Source organism: Diuraphis noxia, unplaced genomic scaffold (genome assembly GCF_037042655.1).
Source record: "Diuraphis noxia isolate RWA-SAM2 unplaced genomic scaffold, SU_Dnox_SAM2 contig0001, whole genome shotgun sequence".
Classification (NCBI taxonomy): domain Eukaryota; kingdom Metazoa; phylum Arthropoda; class Insecta; order Hemiptera; family Aphididae; genus Diuraphis; species Diuraphis noxia.
The window spans coordinates 44,561,381-44,579,969 of record NW_028301711.1 but is presented as its reverse complement, the minus strand read 5'-3'; the positions used below and the strand labels follow the sequence as shown (position 1 = coordinate 44,579,969).

Below are 18,589 nucleotides of genomic sequence, written 5' to 3'. Positions count from 1 at the left end.
AACTATTGGGCTAATTTTTTTTTACCTGGTATTATATGAAAAGTAACCAACGAGAGCGTTGCCCCCACATACCCTATATATATTCAATTAAAAATATAAAAATTTATGCAAAAAATAAAGAGAAATATTTATTTATAATTTACTGTCCGTACATTCTTGTTCAGTACCTACATATAGATACTGTAAAATTATGTATGATATTCGTACCAACGTATTGACATAAATCGATTCCTTAAAAAAGAATACAGCTAGTTTGCCTATGATATTTACCAGATTTATCTTAGACTATTGTCTTATAATATAAGCTTAATTTTTTCCCAAAAAAATAAATAAGAATTACAATTGGGTTTTTAAAGATTTTTACGTTTATGGCCTGATATGATACATAAAGAATACATAAAACAATAAAACATATTATAATCATGTTTTTTTAAATATATTCACCTACAATAGGTATAAAAACAATATTCATATACAATATATATTTTTATATTATAAATATATGTGTATTATTCTTAGATCTTGCTCATTGCTCGTGCATGGCCTTCGTTATTTTCTACATCTTACATCGTTGTACGAAGAATCAATGGAAATTTAACAGTAAAGATTTTTAAATTTTGATTTAATTTAAAATAAAAAAAATCTGTTATGTACATATCGAAATTAACTTTTGCAAATCTATTCTAAATAATTGTAAAGATATTATAATGTCCTGGTATAAAGCTTATTAATAATAAAAATAAATCTATTTTATATATTCAAAAGATGTAGGAATTGTTTCAGAATAATTCATGTCACACGAGTTTGACTTTCAAAACATTTTCTACAGTAATTTTATCTTTTGAACAAAATCTAACAAACATAATTAATTGAGAAGTAGAACTAGTAGCTACTAGCTACTGACGAAAAAAATCGACAGGCTACTAATTCGTTGTTTATTGAATCGAATACTTCCAAGTTGTTTAACCTATACGGACACAAAAGGTGTGTCGGAGATCTATAAATTTGAAAATTTGTCATGTACCTATTTCTTTGAAATTGGGAAATTTTAAAAATATAGCATTTATAATACTGTTTCAATATGCAATATTAAATTTAGCATCCGAAAATGATTTCATGCTTTTACTAAAAAATGTGTTTATTATTACTTCGTAAGATTCTTTTGTTGTAAGTTAATTTTTGTTGGTAAACTGTAGCATAAAATTATTATCAGAAAAAAATTCCTTTTTTAATTCAACTATTTTTTCTTCTTTGTCTTTAGATAGCAGAGGTTAAGTTTTAGAAAATTCGATGTGGTTTTCACGGATCAATATAATGAATAAATTAGTTAGTTGGACAATTTTTAAAAGTATCTATAGACATTATAAATACGCTATTATTGAACTTTTGAACTCTTGAACTTTACACTCTGTGTAAACTCGGAAAGTGTATTTAATTTTTGTTCAATAAATATCCAACAAATCCGGGAATAGTTTATAGAAATTGCTTAGCTAACTTCATGAGTGTTAAGCCAATTTATGCTAATTTCTTGCTTAATATTGACACAGGAAAAAGTCAGAAAACTAAACAATTTTTTGAAGGGTATAAAACGGGAAATTGATTTATAAGATGGAAGACTACATATGTAAATTTAGAACTGGTCGTATAATGCATGCTAATTGTGTGATTTTTATCGAAACGGTATGTAAATAAATATTTGTTTAAATATAATTATATATGCATTTCTCCAGGCCACTATAATAGAAATTTTTGGTTTTACGCATAATCTAAAATAGTTCAAATTACGCGAATATTGTCATATAAATACATTCTAATTACCTAATTGAATAAAATCGTTTTATCAGAATATTTTGAATAAGGGAAAGGACAGACAAATTATGTGCATAAACATACATGAAATTTGTATATATTCGCAAAAAGGCAGTAGTATACATAACATGAGAACATTTTTAAGATCAATGAAACTTTTAGTAGTTTAAAGAAATTTGGAATTGGATAAATAATTTTTTCATGACTTATTTTAATTTTGGTAGATTATAGTTGATCAGTTAAATATAAAAATACTCATGCTTAAAACCCCTATATCACTAGGATTTCCACCTATAAATGAACATTTTCATGAAATGCTTATTTAATAATTTCATTTTTTAAATACTTTATAGGTACCTATAGTTTTAATCTACTTAAAGAAATTTGAAATTACTAACTTTCCAAACATTATTTTTCGCTGGGTGAAACAAAACAGCTTAAAATAATATTGTAATAATGTAAATTGTAAGGTTCTTTATCAATTGTATGAATAGCAGTTCAAAAATATTAATGATACGCGTATAGGCATGATTTTTTTATAAGCTTTTCAAAGTTTTTAATTTTCGACAAAAATCTTGAAAATTTGCAATTTATTAATTATATAGTTTAATTTTTATTCCTAGCTAAGAGCTAAAATTTTGATGAAATTGTAATAAAATTCTCATCAAAAATCTTGTAGATTCTCATTTTTTCTTAATTTGTATATCTAATATTTATTTCCCATTGAATAAAAAAACTATGTACCAACGGCAAACTTTTTACTTTTGATCTCCTATAAAAGTACTTACTAGACTCAATTTGGGATCAGAAACCACACTCAAAGTGGAAGATTTTTATTGAACAGACAAAAAATATTTTTATAAAATTAATACATTCATAGCGCGCTTTACTCTACAGTTAACGGCATCTAAAACAATAGGTAAATAATGAATTATGAATATACTAACATTCATTATAATTTATATGCTGTACTCAAAAAAGTAGAACGTGATTCAGATGTTCGACATATATTTATGTGAATTGCTTGTATAGTCAAGTAGGTACTTATGAATTATTACTGAATAAGCATTTGTTCCTACTTGACAGTTTCAAAATAAATAATTTCTTACTCAGTAATACCTATCTAATATTTATTCATGATAATATTTTTATATGACGTGTACACTGTGTACAGTATAAACTGTGTACATAAATCACATTGAGAGCTTAGGTAAATAATAAAACTTTACAAATGAAATAAAATTATAAAATATCAAGACAATGAAGTTTACTCCGCCTAACAAACTGAACTAATGAATTGAATTGGTCCAGCCGATTACAGGCCATCTGGAGCACGCGTTCTATAAATAATGTTATGAAATTTTATTATTTCATTAATCCGGCTTTTGTAATTATATCATTAATCATTATTAACATAGAATGATGAAGAAATAGGTGATGCATCGATGAAAATCGTCGGATGTATACTTATTCATATCAGAGGATGACTCGCGGAAACGTGTAGACATACAACGCTCAAGAGATAGCGTTATTGTTAGCCATATTATACCATTGATTAAGTATACTTTATCAAAGATTATACTTACTATACAGCCGCCGTCGTGGCAGGCCGTAATTTTTTATGGTTTTTTTATAAAACATACTTTACACGTTTATAGTATGTGGGTTACTGAGTGGTTTTTTTTATAAAAACACTTATGAACATAAGAAGCCTGATTTTTTATATCTGTAAAACATCGTAAAATATTTCATGTTTAATCACGTCTGTGTTTATAACTTTTTCGAAAGTTATTTTTGGTAGGTACTTAAAATTTAAAAAATCAAAAATTGGGCTTCTCGCGGAACCAGATATGAATCTCTTCTACAATATTTTGTTCATAGGTGTTTGTACAATAAAACCATACCATAATCCATATTCGTTGAACGCGTAAACGTGTTTTTAAAGAAAATTTTTAGCTTGCAGTGAGACGATGATATTATATTAATAATAACTGATGAGTTATGACCTCCAAACAAACCTCCACCGTCACGCACTGGCACTTGGCAGTTGGCAGTACTCCGTTTGTCGTGTGGATCGGCCGTAGCGCCTGTAGCCGGTAGCTGCTGATGTTGATTATTTCGCAGTACTACTACTACCACCACCACGCGTTATCTCTTGAGTTTTTTTAAAATTATAATTTGTATTGATAAAACTCAACATTAACCTAACCAAAAAAATAAAGATTGTTCTTGATTCGCGTAGCCTTGAATTTTTTATTGAGTTAAATATCAATTTAATATTTATTAGTTTTTTAATCAACTGTGATATACTCGTAAAACTTATCAAATATTTCTCATTAGTTTTATTCAAGTTGAATTTGTAGGCACATTAAGCTTACATCGCTGCATGTTTTATCATTGATGAACATAATCTTCAATTATTTGAGGAACTTGGCGTGGGATTTATACTCAATATTTAATTAGTCAAACACGAATATATAAGTCAAAATAATCACTCAGCTATTGTTGGTTTATCATATTCAATTTTTGACTTTGATAGTGTGTTTTTCGTTGTACGATTTTACGGCTACGGAGAAAACAGTAAACACGACCTCACAACCTAACCTTTATTTTTGAAGAATCAAATATTTAATAACAATTATATACCACCTTCAGAAACGAAAATGTTCAGTTTAGAGGGCGACGATAAAGGTATTTAGTTTGATATTTTTAAATGCATAATAAAACTAGTCATTGTTATAGACTCATTGTCTTTATGTGTTATATTATTTCAATAATAACTATTTTAGATATTAGATTATAATAATTATATTGGTAGACTAAGACATATATTATATAGTTATATGTTCTTTGTCTTTGGCCTATCAATATGTTGTGTTTCATAGTAGTTTTAATGATATTTTATAGTTTTGTTGTGTACATTTGATTGTCAACTTTATATGTTCTTACCCTTCATAAAAGTACACAAGATATCTAAGTTTTATAGGAGCAACATAGAACGACCTAATGTCAGATAAAAAAACCCACTTTATTATCTATTACAATCAACTATAAAATCCCCCAAGAGATAGTCCTACAATACAAAATACACTTAAATTGTGTAAAGTATAAACAAATCATAGACCTTATACTAAGTATACTTAGTATAAGGTCTACGAAAAAAATCAATGTGTGGTGTGCTATTGAAGATAAAAAAATGCATAATATAATATATTTATCAATATATCATAATATATATTAGCCATGTTGATTACAATTACATTTTTTACTATTTCTTAAATATTTTCTATGCATTATATTTTATGTAATGATGATAATAATAATACAATTTTGGCTTGGTGTCTACTTCAGGCAACAAAAGTGTTCTGAGTACCATCACCGGCCAGTGCCACTAGTTCCCAGATAGATGACCACCCAGGTTCTTAGTGGTAAATCTTTGCTACGGTAGGCGGAAAAAATGAACACAGAAAAAAAACCCCCAAAAAAAATCCAATGGAAAAAAAACCCACAAAAATAAAAGTGTGCTTTATATTATTTTGTTGACTAACTCAAATACCTATCATAATACAATCACATAGTTATTTTATTTTGTGATAAAACAGTACATAATATTCAAATTATAAATATAATAATTAACAAATGTGTAATAAAACATAATTGGGTGTATTGTGATTCCATTCCCCTTGTATAAAACCATTGTAATAGGTATAAGTTTAAACTTGAACAAATAACAGACACTCATATTATATTCCAAACTTATATTTATATAATTATATAATTTCCCAAAGTGCCTTCCTGGTTGGTTCTTCCCTCAAGATACTACATATATAATAATTTAAAAAAAAACATCATTTATGCTTATTGTACTTTTTTTTTATTTACAGATAGTATAAACTAGATTAAAAATAAAAAAATATTATATAATAATTATATTAAATATAGATGTATTAACATTTATTTTTAATTTTAATTTTTTCGAAGGGCTTTTTTCTGTGGGTTTTTTTCCATGGGCTTTTTTTCCTTGCTAACTTCTTTTCTATGGGATTTTTTCCATAGGCTTTTATTCCGTGGGCATTTTTTCCGTGGGTATTTTTTCCGCGATTTCTTTGCTACACATACTCATGTTTGAACCAATCATTACAACCCCTATGATAGCTAATTGCCATAGTTGCTGGCCGCTGGGGCTTACATAATCAATTAAAAGTAAAATAAAATTATTAATTAAAAATGTTTTTATTATTATTTTTGGGTTAGCCAATAGAGGAATGTTGACCAGTTTTCCATCTGTTCCATCTCCATATTTAAACTATGACCCTCAACTTCTACCCCAGTCATCTCAGCCTGAATATATATTTTTGGAAGGGGCTGGTTCCAAGCAACGTGGACGTTTTGAATTGTCCTTTACAGAAATTGGTACATCATGTTTGATTGGTGCTACAATTGGTGGCATACGTGGAATATACAGTGGTATAAAGATGACATCAATGGAAAATCAAACTAGTACATACAATAGAACACAGTAATATTTATTAATATTATGCTATAAAAAGTTCCTTAATGATTAACCTTAAGAAGTACTAATATTGTAATATGTATTTTCAGGATCTTAAATAGTGTTTTTAAAAATGGAGCACGTCTGTCTAATACATTTGGAACATTATCTGTATACTATAGTATCTTCGGTATCATATTAGAAAAAACAAGAGGATGTGAAGATGAGCTTAATACAATTGTAGCCGGAACAAGCACTGGACTCTTATACAAAGCCACAAGTTAGTATTTATACAATTAAATCTTGTAATTTTTTGAGAATATTTTACATAATTTTAATGAAAAAATAAACAATAAACTATTTTTAAGTAAATTTAACTCAAGGTATCCCACACAAGTTTTCTTAGTAAAGATTTATACAAGGTAAGATATTCATTATAAATAAAAAAATCCTTTGTCAAGAATCTAAACTATTTAAATAAGAAATCTAAAAAAATAATACACTTTATATTTCATATTTTTTGATTTAATTGTAGATTCAGTTTTTAATATAATTCATAGTTATTGTTTCTTAGAAGTTATATTTTATATTATAAGATATAGTTTTTAAAGGACGTTTTTACATCTTAAAATAATCATAACTTGCTTTAAAATTAAAATATGATAAAAGCTTATGAGGCTGTCTGGATAATAATCTTACCTTTAAATTTCATTAGAGGTCAATTCACTCTAAATTTTAAACTAACAGAGCTACACATTTTTCTACTGAGCATAAAAATTGCTATGTTACGCACCTATAAGACGGATACAACACATACAGGTCCTCTTAAGTATAGATGGAAAATAGCTAAGGGAATTCATTTCATTATAAATCAATCAAAACTTGTTCAATAACAGATGAATAATTATAACACATTTATTATTTTTACTTAGCATAATATTGTGAGCCATAACTTATCCACTTGGTTCTACCATTGTATAAATATTAATTTAAAAAAATAAAAATGTATTTATATTTTATTATATATTTCATAGTTATTAAATTATTATTCTATGTTTCAGGTGGTCTTAGAAGGTGTGGCATTGGTGGTTTGATTGGATTCAGTCTTGCTACAGCATTCAGTTTGATTACATCAAGAGAAAAAATTAAAGATATGGGCAAAAATGTATTTCATTCCTAAAAATGTTTACCAGAATAAAATGTTTGCAAAAATAAATGCTCATAATAGTTTCTTAGATACACAATTTAATGCCTTTTGATTGATGAAAACTATATTAACTTGTTTGCAAGAGAGGATTCAGAATCTATGTAGTAGGGGGTAATTAAATTAAAATCATTTTTACGAGGTTGATTTTTAATAATTAATGAAAAATAATGATTTTTTTTTGTGAATGGGATACACCCCCCCCCCATGGACCCTCCTTGCCAATTTAGAGGCCAGACGTATTGAAATTTATTGATTCGTAATTTAAAAAAAAAACATTTGGATGTATATAACATGTATATTTTAAGAGCAACATTTAAAGTTTGTTATTTGAATTAATTTTCAATATAACTGCTGTCACGGTTCTGATAATTTATCAAATTATATAGTTTAGAAAACTAATTAGCAAAAATAAATTAGTATTGTATTGAAAGTATGAAATGTAATTTATATGCATTATTCTATTATAAAATTATCAGTTAAAGGGATATTTTGGACCTTATATTTATTTGATTGATTGATTTGCTATTCATCTAATGTTAATTTTAGTGACTGATGTAATTGTTATTTTTTATACATTTTATTTGGAAAGATTAGAAAAAACTAGATTTTTGTTTATAGTTTTATTAATTTAAAACATTTGATTGAGATAATCAGTGGGGAATAGTTTCTTATTTAGTTAATGCCAATGAGCTTAACTAAATGAATATTGAAGCTCTTAAACTTAATATAATTTATCATATTTGATGATAAATATGTAGATATCCTAATTTTCATTTTTAATCTTATTGGCTATTTTACAATTCAATTTTTTGAGTATAACATGTTACTATTTATATTTACTTCTTATATACACTATATTAAATTTTATTATATAAATAAATTTGTTTTTCCTATTCTCTAAATAATTATATTGTGAAAAAAATAAGAAATATTATTATCAGGATGACTGGTTGTTGTTTTTAGTTTTCTAAAAATACACTAATGTAGTATGTGTCATGTATAACAAACTATGATTTTTATAAATTAAAAATTTGGATATATGATTAATTTGAAAGTATATTATTGACTATAAATTATCTGTGTTAATTGTTAATTTTGCTTTCATCTATTATAAAATATATTATTAGATGCTATGTTGATTATTGCATCATATTAATATGTGTAGACTTAATTCAAAATTTCTTTTACAAATATAAATGTTAGTATCAAATGTATGTAATGAATACCTTTTTTTTTTACTCAGCTAAGCAGTATAACACACTCTTTTATATATTAAATGTAAGTAATTAATAAATCCTTATTAAACATTAAGGTGTTCAATCCATTTACACGAATGTTGGGACATTTTGAATATTATATATAATAATAACATTACACATTATAGTAGCTGGTGCTTAGTAGGTAAAATTTACTTATTCATAATTTGTAGATCCCAGTAAAACAACTCCAGAGATTTTTAATTACTGTTAGGTCTTAAAAGAAATAATATTAATTAATTATACTAAAAATACTTACTAATAATTATTTGTATACTGGTATAGTCAACACTCAATGTTAGTTATGTTATAAGTATCAATTGATTACCTATTCTTCATTCCAGCCCAATCATTATTTTCAGTGGTTATTTACAATATTTACATACTGCATTGTTAAAAAAAAACTTGTAGTATTTTGGCTTTTAAATGAATCATTTCAGTTTTAGTTGGATGTAGCAATTTTAAACTTATATTACTAAAAACAATACTAAAATTGATAACCTTTTTATACTAAAATTTAAAAACAATTAATGTATTAATCATAATACATTGATACACTGAATTAGTTAATTTTGTTAACGTGGGATAAAAGCGACGCCATTTAAAGAGGGATCACAGATTTCAAAAGCAATACAATGCACCTATTGTGGGATATCTGGTTATAGTAGGTTTATTTTTGTACATAACAGTTAGTTTTGGTCTCCTGGTTAGTACATAAGTCGGATACGTATCATTAATAATATTTAAGTATTAAAAAAAAAAAGTGATGATAGAAAGCACCGACTACTTACTAACACATAATATTATGCATTATTATTTTTTACTTAATACACGGGTGCTTAGTAAATTAGCGATAAAAATATTGTTTAGTTAAAATATTTTAATTAACAATCCAATACTTAAAAAAGCAAGTAAATGTAATGAATACTAAGTACTACCAACATATATAAGTATATATGTATATTGACTACCAATACCACGAGATTTCGATTAAAATTGTCATGAATTCATGCCAGTATTCACTATCCAGTAAAAGGTGTACTACCTATGCGGTTATGCTACGACGCTTGCAGGAGGGGGCGAGCTTAGTCCAGCTGGACTCGGAGCCGCCCCCTTCAATGCGTAACTGGTATACAGAGTGAAATTTTTCCTCATCGTTGTCAGCAAATGTGAGATTTTATTGATTTTTTATTTTAAAGTAGTATATTATTATGTCATTTAAAGTTAAAAACTAATTGAAGATAATTTAATTGGAATTCTCAATCGTCTAATGTTTCTGGAATGAATGTTACCTTGTTCCGTAATAAACAATAAAAAATCACTCTGTATGAAATGTTTGTTTGAACGGTATGATAAGTCGAAAATTCTGGGACCGTTTTTATCTATATTGATAAGGACATGAAACACAATAATGTGTTGTAATTATTCTTTAATTCTGTATTTGTATGCGTTCATAATGTCAAGAAATTTAAATTCTTAAGTATTTTTATTTCATTTGACCATTAATGTATGAATCTTGAGATAATAAATATTTTCGTGACTCATTAAGTGTGGTTAAATATTGATTTTCATCCATATTCAATCATATTTGTGAATACCGCGAGATTGAAAAATGGCAGCTCAAATCAAACCCGGGCCAAGCTCAAGCAACGATAAATTTAATTCAAACCGCAAGCCTGTATTATTAGCTAAGCTTGAAGGATGCAGCGACAATGTAAACAAAGCCATCATTATTCCCGAAACCGATGGTGTCATTAGTGTTTCAAGTGATCGGTAATATTATTTTAAATTAAGTTTGTTTAAGTTTTTATCTGATAGTTCATTAAATATTATATCTACGAATTAATAAGCTCTTAATCAAAGAGAATTAAGATTTTCAAGATAAATTCAATACATGTTGATTCATAGTTGTTACATACCAACTCAAGTTTAAGTCAGAGCCCGATACTGGTTCCGCTGGTATCCTGTATGTATATCTTTTTGTACAATTCATATTGAATTGATATGTATCGATATACTTCTACTATTTTCTTAAAATTCTTGTACACATATTTAAATGAATATACAAAATACACTTACAACTTAAAATAATAACTAACTACCTACCTGTGGAATATATTATAATGATACAGCTACCTATGATTGATTTATAACATGTTAATATTTGGTGTGATACAGTAGATATAGTTAGATATTTTTATTTTTAATAACTATCCCAGGGTTGGGCACTTTTCAATTACAGTAATTCAATTACTTCAGTAATTTGTAATAGGTAATTAATTATAAAAATATTGATGTAATTTGTAATTGGTAATTAATTATTAAATATTGATGTAATTTGTAATTGGTATAAAGAATTAAAATTTTTCAATGATAAAAATTTAGAATTTAGGATTTTCTACAATGTAAAATATTAGATATAACTTGTACAGCATAAGTTTTATCGAACATTCGGAACAATTTCTACTTCTGATATATTCGACAATGAGGGCAGTTTTTTAATTTGCATGTCACCAAACCGTAGTAACCCTTTAACAAATTCCTCATACTCAACAAGTATTGAATTACAGATATTGCAATTTTTTAATGACAAAAATAAAAGTTTAACATGTTTAAACAATTATTCATTAATTATAATACTAATATTTATTTTGTTCGTCAGCACCGGTAGAGAGATTGTTTTCATATGCTGGCTTTATAATGGGCACCTACTCATTCCTGGTTGTCTGACGAACAATTCAAAAAACTTGTATTTTTAAAAGGTAACCAAAATTACGGGGTTATCTATTTTTCTATGAACCTATATTTTCCAATGTTTTATTGTTTTTTTAATTTAATTGATACACATTTTTTCATTTAATAATATTAATAACTACCTAATACAATTGTACAAGGCTGGGTATTAATGAGTTAAAAAGTTAAAGTTAAGTTATTTAACGAGTTACTTTTATTTTCAAAAGTAACTTCCAGCTTAACAAGTTTCTTTTTTTTTAAACAACTTCTAACTTAACGAGTTAATTTATTAATTTGTCCTAATATAAATTTCATATATTTAAAATTATATTTTGATTTTTATAACTTATTGATATTATATATATAAAAATAATAATTGTGGGAATAACCAAATACTTTACGATATGAATGTGAGTGTTTTGCATTATTTCTATATTTGAAATTTCAATAAATATTAGAATAACGTGTATAAGTACACTATCTACCTGTATACAATTTGGGAAACGATTTACAAGTAATAATAATAGTATTAGATAATAATATTTTATTTTATTCTGCTTATTCGCAAAAATATGTTTATATATATAATATATTATTATAACTCAAAAATGTTATATATATGTAATTTATTTAATTAAATCCTAATAACAAATTTAATAATTACAATTTACAAATTTAATGGGTATTAACAAGAAAAAAAAATTTTAAGTTAAGCCATCATTTTGGAAAGCGTGTAGGTAAAAAAAATACATTGAAATAATTTATTTGTTTTGTTAGATTTTATAATTGATTGAAGTATGTAAGTAGTACTTACTAAGTACCTACTGTAATTAATACAATTACATATGTTTATTGAAAATAGTTAGACTTCCATTATATTGTGTTATTTTTTAAGCTTTGATAAAAATGTATGATAATTTATTGTACATGAAAAAAGAAAATTAACTTATTTTTAGCTAAGTTAAGTTACTTTTTTTCAAATTAACTTTTAACTTTTAACGAGTTAAATAAATAAGAAAACTAACTTTATACTTTAAACTTTACTTACATTTTTCTGTATTAACTTAACTTAATGAGTTAAAATAATTAGTTGACTTGCCCAGCCTTGCAATTGTAATACAATTTTTAAATGTAATTGGTAATTGTAAGTAATTTAATTATGTAATTTGTAATTTGTAATGAAATGTTCTACAATCATGTAATTAGTAATTTGTAATTAATTACTGGTATTTTGAGTAATTTTTAATTTTTAATTTGTAATTAATTACTTTTTTTTGATAATTTGCCCATCCTTGACTATACCTATATTGATAATCATTATATAATATGTTATAGTTAATCAGTTAGTGAAATTTACTCAGTTTGTTTATGGATAATATAAATTTAAATTTTTGAAAAATGTTAAACACACTATTATTATTGTATAGAGCAGGAGTTGGCATTTTTTATTCTATTAGGGTCTAGATGATATGAAAAAAATAAATTTGTGGTCCAGAATAACAATAGAGTCTTTAAAGTATCAGTATAGTTTACTTAAAAAAATTTACCTGCACACTTCCATTACTTTTTTAAATCTATTTTTTGTTTTAATCAAATTGTTGGCTGTAAATTGAGCTAATTTTGTTTTATCTAAAGATTCAATTATCCTAATTTATTAATTTTTTTAATTATTCTGTCCAAACAAAAGGGTAATTGTGGCCATCTAATATTAAAAATCAATGGTTCCGCTCTTCTGTTATGTTGTTGATTGAATGTCTATTGTAAAGGATGATTTAATGGATGTCAGTGATAAATACTGTGGTGGAATATTTTAGAGTCAGACACCATTATTAAGATTATATCCAACACACCTATAAGATACATGGACTTTTTAATGATATCAAAATACTCAACTATAATAGTTGCATCTGAAAGCATATTTATTTTTGAAAAATTGATTATTTCTTATACTTGATTTTCTGGTTAACAGCAAGAAATAATACTAAGATATGGCGTTACAATTAATCAAATTATTAAAGATTAGTCAGACAATTTAGCTAATTATTATATTTATGTACTACTAATAATATTGTAGGTTTTCAAAATGTGTAGCTAATATTGTTTGCAAATAATCTGTAACGTTTATTATTATTATTGATTATTTATATATATATTTTTTTAAACTAATTTTTACAAAAGATGACCACCACATAGGTCATAAATTGTATAAAATTGTTTTAGTACAAAAATATTGTATAAAAAGATTTGAAAGTTGGTCACACAAGATTGATTTGTTTAGCTTATTTCGTCGCTTTTTAATACTATTACCACTGTACCATTGATTTATGAGGATATTAATGCTCTACTTGTTTTTTATCTTTGAAATACATTATACAATGTGACACATTTTTATTTAACTAAACCAATCATGTGTTGTTAGCTTTAATATTAGAGTGAACTAATCTAATAAAGATTTTGTCAAAAGTCTTGTTAACTTAAAGAATCAGTAAAATCTCCATGTTTGCTTATTAAATAAATGTTCTTCTTCTTTACCCTTCGCATCATACTATATATATGCTATTCTTGTCCTTTACTTTTATGGCTCTGTCTTCCATCTCTTCTTTATGTATATTAGCTATTTTCATTTCATTCTCTCTTCTATCAATCCATCTCTTTTTCAGTTATCCTTTCCCTCTCATCCCTTTTAAATTCATTTTCACCTTTGCTTACTCTTACTATAATAAATTATTTAAAAAAGAAAATTCATCATTTGGTATCAAATTTCATTTTAATTTAAATTGATATAAAAATAGGTACATGTACCTAATAGGTAACTAATAACTATGAATGTTATTATTTTTTCAAGAACTTAACTTCTGGCATTCAGACACTGCAAATAATATTAATGAAATAAAAATTACAGTAGATACCTTTTGGAAAGTTTATTTACAAATTTATTTATGTTTGATTTTAAAATAAAATATTAATTTTTTCATGTCTACCAATTAAATTAATATTGACATTTTCAGATCTGTTAGAGTATGGTTAAAAAGAGATTCAGGTCAATATTGGCCAAGTATATGCAATTACTTGCCTTCACCTGCTGTTGATTTATTTTATCGACCAATATCTAGACAATTATTTGTTGGACAAGAAAATGGAACTATATCAGTAAGTGTAACACATAATTATTATAATAGTTTATTTTAAATCACAAGTGAATATTTTTATAGTTTAAAATAGTTAAATAAAATAATTATCGTTATAAATTAATTTTTAAAAATTAAATTAAATATTTAGGTAATAGACATTTCTTGTTTTCACTTGTTTATTTATAAATTAGGTATAATTATAATTATTTTATTTTTTTGCTACTTATTAAAAGTCGAAAATTATTAAAATTAGTTATTTTGTTTGTTTAGGAATATATTTTAGAGGAGGATTTCAATCGTATGGAGCCTATAGGTGATATTTTAGCTCATTATGGCCGTATAACTGGAATGATTTGGACTGAGGTATCCATAGATGGTACTATGGAACAATGGATTTTAAGTACATCTCGTGATAAAAGATTTCAATATCATAATGCTAAAAATGGCAATCCAATTGGTCCTCCTTTTGTATGTGCTGCGTGGTGTACATCTTTGGAGTATCCTTTGAATTACAACTTACTATTTTCAATAAGAATAGCGGTCTATGTAAATAATAAATAATGTTATTTTTTGTATGAATTTGATTATTTTTAATAATTTAATACTGTACCATAGGTACAACAATTGTGATTGCATCATCTTTATGTGCTAATATTATAATAATCTTAATATCTATGTTGTGTACGACATTAGTAAATTTGATTTACATTACCTAAAATCAGATATGATGCTGAATCAGCCCATGCATTTGTTGGAGATTACTCTGGAAATATTACAATGCTGAACATAAAAGCTGATGGGTTACAAGTTGTTACTACATTGACTGGCCATACTGCATGTATTGAAATGCTTGTTTGGGATTCATCGACAAGGCGTTTGTTTTCAGCCGGACATGATCGTTTGATTATAATTTGGGATATTGGTGGAGGTCATGGCACGGCTTATGAACTTCATGGTCATACGTAAGTTTTTTAATATCTAAATACAATTTTATGCTATATCATAACTTATAATGTGTGATAGTTAATTATTATATTTTTATAATAGTAACAAAATAAAAAAAATGCTCAATTATATTTTAATATTTTAAAATTTACTATTATTATTTATTTTATATTTTTAGTAATCGAGTAACATCTTTAGCATTTGTATCGCCTAAAAACCAATTAATATCTGCTGGCGAAGATTCTGTCTTGGTATTTTGGGACTTAAATGCAGAAAGAAAAGAAGTAAGTTATTACGGTAAATTTACTATTTAAATTTTGAAGTGTTCATAAATTTAAAAAGAAATCTTTATTTTATAATATTTATTTAAATACCTACTATATAATTGTGATTCTACTATGTAACATTCTTGTTCTTGTTTATTTTGAAATCAAAAGTATTGTTTTTTTTTTTTTAAATAGCGTTGGTTAAGTTACTTTTAAAATGGAATAAATTCACTTTATTTATCGTTACTCTAATAAAATTACTTTATTTTTAATACATAATCACTTTAATTACATCCACTTAACAAAAAATAAATAATAATAATAATTAAAAACTATATTTATTATAATATATTTCTTTAATTTTTAATTTCTTTTAATAATTATTATTTGATAAGCCAAAAAAATGTAGAAATACTATATGGGGTGTAACAGAAAGACCTGACAAAAAAAAAATAAAAATTAATTATGCTAATTAAATGTATGACAAAAATTGTTTATTATATGATACGTGAATAATTTAAGAAATATACTCATATCAGAAAATTCTCAAAGATCATATTTAGAAAAAGTTTTTACGTTGAAAATTAATTTAATTAAAAAAAATAAACTACTTGACTTAGATAAATCTTTTACCATCAAAATTGTTCTTATAATCTGATTCACAAATAGGCTATTTTGAATTTATCCAAAAAAATATTAATTCAATTTAAATATTTTATTTTCAGTGATAAAAATAAACATATACAATTTATTATACAAGTAGCGCTACGGTCACTTAATGAAAAAAAAAAAATAAAAAATACTAATTTGAACAACAGTTATTCAAAAAATCAATTTTATCTGTTACACCTTGTACAGATGTAATTTAAAAAACTTTTAAAATATTAAACAGTTAAAAATTATTATTAAAATATAACATACAGCAATTATTATTTTTAACTATTAATATATATTTGATTGAAACATAAAAAATAATAACACCAGTTCACCTGACCCGTTTATAGGAAACGTTATATGCATTATGATAAAAGTGAATTGAAAATAAAATTTATTTATTAATTTTTTTCAAATTTTTTATGAAACCATTGAAAACTGACTTATGACTTAAAATATATTTATAAATATTTATATACCCAATAGTCGTATTATAGACATGTATTTTATTGTTTTTTCATTCCTACAACTCGAAATATAATCTTACTTTTAAAAAAAATATCCATTTCATTTTTGTTACATGGAAACAATTCTAATTCAATTGTACTAATAATGTGCTACAAATAAACTAATGACAATTCTAACATTACTGCTCAATATTGACTTAGATGAGCCTCATAATTTAAGTTCATACACTAAAAATAATAATTCATTTTATACTAAATTATATTAATTTTATATATCATTAAGTAATACCTAATTCATTAAGTTTTTATAATTTTTTTTTCTATTAATTTAATGATTATTATTTTTAATTATTTTATAGACACCTCCATGGGCTGAATCAGATAACTGTGAATCTTGTAGCCGACCATTTTTGTGGAACATCACTGGAATATTTGAACGCAAACAATTTGGATCAAGGCAACATCATTGTAGAGCATGTGGCCGTGCTCTTTGTGATAAATGTAGCCAAGAGCAATCTACCATACCATCCATGGGATTTGAGCTTCCAGTAAGAGTCTGTAAATTTTGCAGCAGTAACATTGAGTAAGTTTGATTTTGATCTTGATGAAATATTTGTTAAAACAAATTTTTTATTTTTAGTCATACACCACTTGCAACATTCCATGATACCAAGCACAGCGTAATGTCAATTACAATGGATTTACAACGAAAGTGTGTTGTGACAGTAGGTCAAGACAGAATTATTAAAATTTGGGATGTGTCAACTTTAATATAAACTATCATTTGTTATTTATATATTCAACCATTAAATTATTGAAAGTTTTTCCTGTACCTAAACATAAAAATGAGCCTATATCTATGCATTTATCACTATGAAAATCATTTAGTTTACATTATAAAATATATATACATTTAATTGATGATAATGTTGTTGATTTATAATAAATTATAAACACAAACACATACCCTTATATACATATAATATATATTCATTATTAAAAACTTATAATTTTAATCATCTAAGTTGTACCTATTATTATTATACTGTAAATTAGGTATTTTATTTTATAAGTAAAAAGTAAATTTAACTATACAAATTATTTAAAACCTATTTTACATTTATTATTACCTATTATTTACTTACAGTTATATACATACACATGGGTGTGGCCGGCATACTATTTAACTGATTGAATAGACTTAAATCTAAAGTATTATATAATGCTCTGTTCAACCATGAAATATTGAATCTTGAGTATTTTTTTATGAATTGGTTTGTTTAATATTTAAAAACATAACTGACATCTTATAAAATCATAAGTTAATACATTTATCAAAAATATGATATTAATAATAAATTTGTTTAAATAGTTTTTATATACCTTTACAATTTAAGGATTATAAAAGTTTTTTAGTATAATTTTTCACTTAATTAACTTTTAGCTACACTCAAGATAATTGACCCTTGTAGTTGACTGAGTTTTATGTTGGTTTGTTTTATTTGCTTCAACTCGTCTGAAACTGTTGACACCTATGTATTTACCAATTTAAATAAACAGAGTTTTTTTATCTCGGATGTTCTAAAAATATATGTATGATTTAACAAATAAACTAATGAATTTACTATA

At 25.1% G+C, this 18,589-nt stretch overlaps 2 protein-coding genes across 2 annotated transcripts; both read left to right on the top strand.

Moving 5' to 3' along the window:
* The first annotated feature begins 4,017 nt into the window (after window positions 1–4,017).
* LOC107165195 (mitochondrial import inner membrane translocase subunit Tim23-like) lies at window positions 4,018–7,545 on the top strand. The gene is made up of 4 exons (XM_015513319.2): window positions 4,018–4,500; window positions 6,064–6,328; window positions 6,412–6,581; window positions 7,363–7,545. The coding sequence occupies exons 1-4, from the start codon at window positions 4,473–4,475 to the stop codon at window positions 7,479–7,481; spliced, it is 582 nt and encodes a 193-aa protein (XP_015368805.1). The 5' UTR covers window positions 4,018–4,472; the 3' UTR covers window positions 7,482–7,545.
* A 2,614-nt stretch (window positions 7,546–10,159) lies between these two features.
* On the top strand, window positions 10,160–18,589 carry Wdfy2 (WD repeat and FYVE domain containing 2). Its single transcript, XM_015513321.2, has 7 exons — window positions 10,160–10,537; window positions 14,506–14,647; window positions 14,899–15,125; window positions 15,351–15,590; window positions 15,752–15,857; window positions 17,320–17,543; window positions 17,601–18,589. The coding sequence occupies exons 1-7, from the start codon at window positions 10,377–10,379 to the stop codon at window positions 17,734–17,736; spliced, it is 1,236 nt and encodes a 411-aa protein (XP_015368807.1). The 5' UTR covers window positions 10,160–10,376; the 3' UTR covers window positions 17,737–18,589.